Source organism: Lipotes vexillifer, unplaced genomic scaffold (assembly GCF_000442215.2).
Source record: "Lipotes vexillifer unplaced genomic scaffold, Lipotes_vexillifer_v1.1 scaffold1139, whole genome shotgun sequence".
Lineage (NCBI taxonomy): Eukaryota > Metazoa > Chordata > Mammalia > Artiodactyla > Lipotidae > Lipotes > Lipotes vexillifer.
In genome coordinates this window covers 1,308,200-1,314,048 of record NW_006798273.1, presented here as the reverse complement: position 1 = coordinate 1,314,048, position 5,849 = coordinate 1,308,200, and the positions used below count along the sequence as shown (strand labels likewise).

General features: G+C 64.8%; 1 protein-coding gene across 1 annotated transcript in view; it reads left to right on the top strand.

The window, feature by feature from the left end:
• Window positions 1-448: 448 nt before the first annotated feature.
• PROM2 (prominin 2) overlaps window positions 449-5,849 on the top strand; it is a 13,377-nt gene continuing 7,976 nt past the window's right edge. The window contains exons 1-11 of the mRNA XM_007470200.1: window positions 449-680; window positions 1,349-1,398; window positions 1,850-2,052; window positions 2,148-2,268; window positions 2,564-2,627; window positions 2,852-2,941; window positions 3,225-3,424; window positions 3,819-3,893; window positions 4,689-4,752; window positions 4,997-5,156; window positions 5,475-5,627. Of these exons, the coding sequence (XP_007470262.1) occupies window positions 1,979-2,052; window positions 2,148-2,268; window positions 2,564-2,627; window positions 2,852-2,941; window positions 3,225-3,424; window positions 3,819-3,893; window positions 4,689-4,752; window positions 4,997-5,156; window positions 5,475-5,627 (1,001 nt within the window). The 5' untranslated portion in view covers window positions 449-680; window positions 1,349-1,398; window positions 1,850-1,978. The remainder of the gene's footprint in view (window positions 681-1,348; window positions 1,399-1,849; window positions 2,053-2,147; window positions 2,269-2,563; window positions 2,628-2,851; window positions 2,942-3,224; window positions 3,425-3,818; window positions 3,894-4,688; window positions 4,753-4,996; window positions 5,157-5,474; window positions 5,628-5,849) is intronic.

Below are 5,849 nucleotides of genomic sequence, written 5' to 3'. Positions count from 1 at the left end.
CCGCACTCTGGGCCAGACCTTCACGGGGTGGTTGTTTTCCCAGGCCCCAGATTTGGCGGCTGCGTCTGGGCGCAGGATGTAACAGTTGAAATTGGGCCATCCTAGATAACCCAGAGGTACCGCGGTGCCTTCCCCACCCAGCTCCGGAGGCAGCCCTCCCAGGAGCATCTGGGAAGGGGAGAGGGCGCCCAGGCTCCCACCCCAGGCCGCTGGGAGCGGGTCCGGACCAGGCCCTGCTCCCCACCCCGCAAACCCCACCCCCAGCCCAGGCCTCCGCCCCTGCCCCGGCCGCGCTCCGGCGGGTGCCCAGGTAGCCCAAACCTGTCGGGCCGGTTTCGAGAGCAGCGGGACGGAGGCTGGTGAAGCCCGCACTCTCGGCTGCCTGAGCCCCGTCCGCCCGGCCCGCAGCCCACCGGCCGACCCCATGGTGCGTGCGCCCGGCCTCCTGGCGGCCCCGCTGGGCCTGGGGCTGGCCCTGGCCCTGGCCCTGGCCCTGGCCCTGCGGCGGGCGGGCGCGGCGGACTGCGGGGCCCTCGGCCCGGCGGAGCGCCTGGCGTTCGCCCCGGCGGCCAAGACCCGCTGGCTGGCCCCTCGCGTCCGCGCGCCAGGGCCCCTGGACCCCCTCTACGGCACCGTGCGCCGCTTCCTCTCCGTGGTGCAGCTCAACCCCTTCCCCGCCGGTGAGTGCGCCCCTCCCCCGGGCGGGCCTCGGCGGGTATTGGGTCCCCACTCTGCACCCTAATCTCCTCTCCACCGAGGGACGCACCCACCGTCGGCAGGCACTTGGAGAGCAGGGTCCCCAGCACTCCCCAGCCCCATCTTCCTGCCCGGAAGGCCCGGGCACCCAGGGCATCACCTTCCTGCGTGACCTTGGACAATCCCCTTTTCCTCTCTGAGCCGCGGCTTCTCTGTCCTAGGGCAGCGGAAGTTACAGTCAAAGTTCTCCAAGAGGCTGGTTGAGCTTTTTCTCTGCGTCTGGTGGCGCCGTGCTGGTTGTGAGGACCAGGATGGGCAGCAGGACAGCTCCCAGCCCGTCCCCTGCCTCTTAGGGGAAGAGCTGCTGCTAGGCCAGGCCCCTTCTCTGCTTTTAACCGGGCTGCAGGCTTCCCCACTGCAGGGCCTACCTGGGGGGCGCAGGACGAGGGGGGAGCCAGGCCTCCCTGCAGACACAGCCTCCTGTAGCCTGGCTGAGGCACGAGGGCTCCGGGCTGTGGTGACACTGCCTTCTCCGAGGGTGCCGAGGTGGTGGGAGGACCCCCTTCGGAGAGCCCACCTTTGCCTGGCAGCGGGGGTGGACGCAGGGCCAGGGCAGTCGCTGCCCCCAGACCCAGCTTGACTCTTTTCCTAGAGCTGATAAAGGCCTTGCTGAATGAGCCATCCTCCGTGAAGGCGGATGAGGTGAGCGGCCGGGGTGGGGGTGGGGGGCGCTGCCGGGGGAGGGCGTTCAGCGGTGAGCACGAGAGACCGAAGGAGAAGGGCCTCGTGGGCTCAGCCCACTTGCTGGGTGTGCCCCAGGGTGGGGTTTCTGGCATCCCTTCCCCTTTTCCGTGAGCACTGCAGTCCGCGCACCTGATTTCTAACCACGGCTCTGCCCTTCAGCGGCTGTGGGGTTTGCAGGGAGCCCTAGCCTCCCTGGACTTCAGTGTCCTTTGTTTGTAGGATGGTAAATAACACTAAGAACACGACGCCCCTCACAAGAGTTAAAGGAGCTGCGAGATGTGTGCATAGTGCCCCCGCGCCCCGCCCCGTAGTGCGCCTCCCTCCCCTCGGGTTTCCCTCCAGAGTCAGGCGGGAGAGGGCTGGGATGGCAGGGTCAGGACAGCCCCTCATGCCTTGCTGCCCTGCCCAGGTGGTGCGGTATGAGGCAGGCTACGTGGTGTGTGCTGTGATCACCGGCCTCTACCTCCTGGTGGTACCCACCGCTGGGCTCTGCTTTTGCTGCTGCCGCTGCCGCCGGCCCTGTGGGGGCCGAGTGAAGATGGAGCACAAGACGATGGCCTGCGAGCGAGGCACCCTCGTGGCCTTCCTGCTGCTGACCACCCTCGTACTGCTGTGAGGGGCGCCCAGGTCAGGCGGGAGGCGTGGGCCGAGGCCCAAGGTGCCATCGGGCATCCAGCCAGCCCCTTGCTCTTCCCCCATCCCTGCAGGATCGGCGTGGTCACTGCCTTTGTCACCAACCAACGCACGCATGAGCAGGTGGGCCCCAGTGCCAAGGCCCTGCCGGAGACTCTGCTCAGCCTCCGGGGCCTGGTCGCCGATGTCCCCCAGGTGAGCGCCAAGTAACCCCGCACGTGCCCCCATGAGCGCCAGCCATGGGCGGGACAGAGCAGGGTAGGTCCTGCAAATTCGTGCATAGCCTGCGCATGAGAGACGGTGCCCCTTCCAGCACGCGCCTGACTGCCCCCTGCTGGAGAGTCACTGTAATCCATGACGGCACCCATGGTATTCTCAGGACGGACGCCCAGTTGTGGCGGGTAGTGGGGGAATAAGGGCTGGGGAAGGGACGGGAGCCGGGGTGTCCAGTGACAGGAAGGAGCCGCCTCACGGCCCTGTGTTTGCCTAGGAGCTGCAGGCCGTGGCACAGCAGTTTTCCCTTCCTCAGGAGCAAGTCTTGGAGGAACTGGATGGTGAGGGTTCCAGCTCAGGCCTGCCTTGGGGAGGCCTCTCATCCCCTCATCCCAGGCTCCACCTGGGAACACCCTCGCAGAGGCGGGAATAGGGTCCAGCTGGGGAGTACGGCGGCCACTCTGCCGCAAGACCACCCTCCGGAACCCAGGGGAGGAGGATGGTTGGGTGGGGAGGCCCCTAGTCTCCTGGGGGCCAGCCCTGCAGACTGCCCTGTGCTCTCCAGGTGTCCACGGGAGCATTGGGAACATGATCCACACGCAGCTCAAGAGCACCGTGTATGAGGTCCTGGCCTCCGTGCTCAGCCTGGGCCAGGGTGAGTGTCGCTGGGGGGCAGGCCCCGCCCTCGCCCAGCCCTGCATTTCTTACACTGTCAGCGGTCCCAGCCCCTGACTCTCTCACGGCTTTATCCTAGGATCCCCTGTGGCACCTTTGCCCACTCCTGGCTTAACGTGCCCCAGGGCAGTTTCCGTTATAACTACAGAGATTAAGGACCACCAGTCCCTTGGGTTTGGGAGGGAAAGATGTTCTGCCTCCTGCAATGTCTCCAAGGATGCTGTAGCAGTGGAGACCACTCAGTCCAAATGTGGGTCTCGCAGCCCTGCAGGTCTCCGTGGACCACCTCCGAGCCCTGAACGCCACCTCCGTGGAACTTCAGGAGGGGCAGCAGGCCCTGGCGCCGGCTGTCCAGGGGCACCGGGAGCGCCTCCTGGCCCTGCTGCAGGAGCCCGGCTGCCGGGGCTGTGCAGAGGCCCTGGACAGAGCCCACGCCTTGGAGCTGGGAGCTGACTTCAGCCAGGTGCAGGCCCAGGCCTGAGGCCCCTTGGGGCGAAAGGGGCTGCTCTGCCCGCTGCCCCAGGAATCCCTGGGCAGCCTCTGTTCCGGCTGTTTCCTGAAGCGGACTCCCGATCCCTTTCCCTGGGCTGCCCCTGCCCTCTCCACGCACCCAGGGTTAAGGATGGTCATCCTGGCGGTGGGGTGAGAGCTTCCCTGGGCCACGCGCTGTGCCGTGAGCCTCATGTGACTTTGTTTCTTGAGTTCTCGCTGCCACCCAGGGCCTTCGGGGCTGTGGTGGTCCCCATCTTGCACACGAGGACACAGTATTCAGAGGCCTCTGCCCCCATCCTTCCCCAAGGACCCCTCCCAGGCCTCTCTGTGGACTTTGTCATAACAGGCCCCTCAAACCATTTCAGGTGCCCTCTGTGGATGATGCCCTGCATCGGCTGAAAGGTGTCCCAGAGGCCAACTTCTCCAGCATGGTCCAGGAGGTGAGTGCCTGCCCCAGTCTACCCGACTTCTTTGCAACCTAGCTGGGAACTCAAATGTGAGGGGCCTCAGTTTTTCACTTTTGGGGTGGGAACCCAGTTGAACCTAAGACTTGAGTCACATCAGGGCCTCGCCTACCACGTGGCGCCCTGGGCTGGAGGCTCGCGATGCTGGTCCTCGTGTGCACGGGGTCTGGTGGGGGAGGCAGGCCTGGAGCTCAGAAGGAAGAGCTAGGACCCTCAGGGGGTGGGGTCTGGGGATGGCCAAGGAGCGAGCACGCAAGCTGAGCCCCAGACGACAGGCGGGCTCTCCTGGGTGGAGACGGGCTGTGGGGAAGCATGAGTCAGCACCTGTGACCCAGGGCCTGGAAAATGCCAGGGTTGGGGAAACGGTGAGTCGGTCGTGCTGGGTAACTAGAGCAGAATGTTCCGGGAGGAGGGAAATGGGGCCTGAGGCTGGAAGAATAGACTGGAGCTGGACTTTAGGGAAATAGTCCTGGTGGTCCTGTGCAGAGTGGCTGGGAGCGATGAGAGGATAGCTAGGAGTCTACTGCAATAGTCTAAGCAAGAGGGGCGGGGACAGAAAGGAGCAATGTTTGGGGGAATTGAGTCAGGCTAGGCTGAGGGAGGGGGGAGGAAGGCACTGACTAAGAGAGCAAAGGGAAGCCTGTTTCCTGATTTCCTGGTCTGGGAGCGCCGAGGGGGGAAGCTCTCCCACTGGACCTGGCATGCAGGGGTCCCCCAAGCTAGGACACCCGGGTGGACAGCAGGAGGCACAGCTGCATTTGGTTCCGGCAGGAGAACAGTACCTTCAATGCCCTTCCGGCTCTGGCTACCTTGCAGACGGCCGACATGATCAGAGGTGAGGCCCCGCCCAGGGGCCAGGCTGGCTGCCTAGGATGCCCCCCAACGCACCCCTACCGACGAGGCTTGTTGAGAGAGGAGTAGGGTAGTGGGGTGGGGGAGGTGAAGGCTGTCCTCTTGGCTGGACCTGGACAGAGAGCGAACCATCTCTGTGCATCCCAGATGTTCTTCCTGTCCATCCGTCTCCTCCCTGGGCCCCTGGGGGTCTTCCCCATCCCATAAGCCCCTGCTGCTTTGGGCAGAGCTGAAGAAGGTGGTGGCCCAGCAGCCTAGAGAGCTGAAGACACTGGTCGAAGCATTCCCAGGCTGGGAGGCGGCTTCTCGCTGGAGCCAAGCACTGGAGGAGATGGAACAGAGCAGCCGCGCCTACCTGAAGGAGGTGCAGAGATATGAGAAATACAGGTGCCTGGGAACCCGTGGGCGTGGGTGGAATGGGCAGCTCAGGTTCTCAGCCACCCTGGAACCAATTTCCAGCCCTCATCAACCCTCCTTATGCTAAGTCTCCGCCTCCATTTAAGCCAAGGCCCCTCTCTCGTTGGGCCTCCGTGTCCCCACCTTGGCTGTGTGCCCTGGGGATCTGAGCCTGGGGACCCTATAGGAAGTCACACCTCTAAAGCCTCAGCCTTGGGGTAGGGGCCCCACCCAGCCACTAGGTCCTCCACCAGCCCCTCCTGTGCCCACTGCTGCCCTTTCCGTGACGGCCCACCTTCTCTGTGGCAGGTGGATGGTGGGCTGCGTGCTGTGCTCTGTGGTCCTGCTTGTGGTGGTCTGTAACCTGCTGGGCCTCAACCTGGGCATCTGGGGGCTCTGTAACAGGGAAGACCCCAGCCACTCGGAAGCCAAGGGCAAGGCTGGAGCCCGCTTCCTCATGGTGTAAGAAGGGCTGGGGAGAGGGGGAGGGTCTCTCCCCCCGGCCCCCGGGCTGGCACATTCCTCTCATGCCCATGGACAGCTTCTGGTGTAGCTGCAGGAGCGAGTCCTGGGGATCAAGAGACTGAGCTGTGGTCTGGCTCTGGGCCGACTTGCTGGGTGGCCCTGGGCAAATTATAACCCAACTGGGCCTCAGGTGTATAAAAGGGTTGGCCTAGAGCAGGA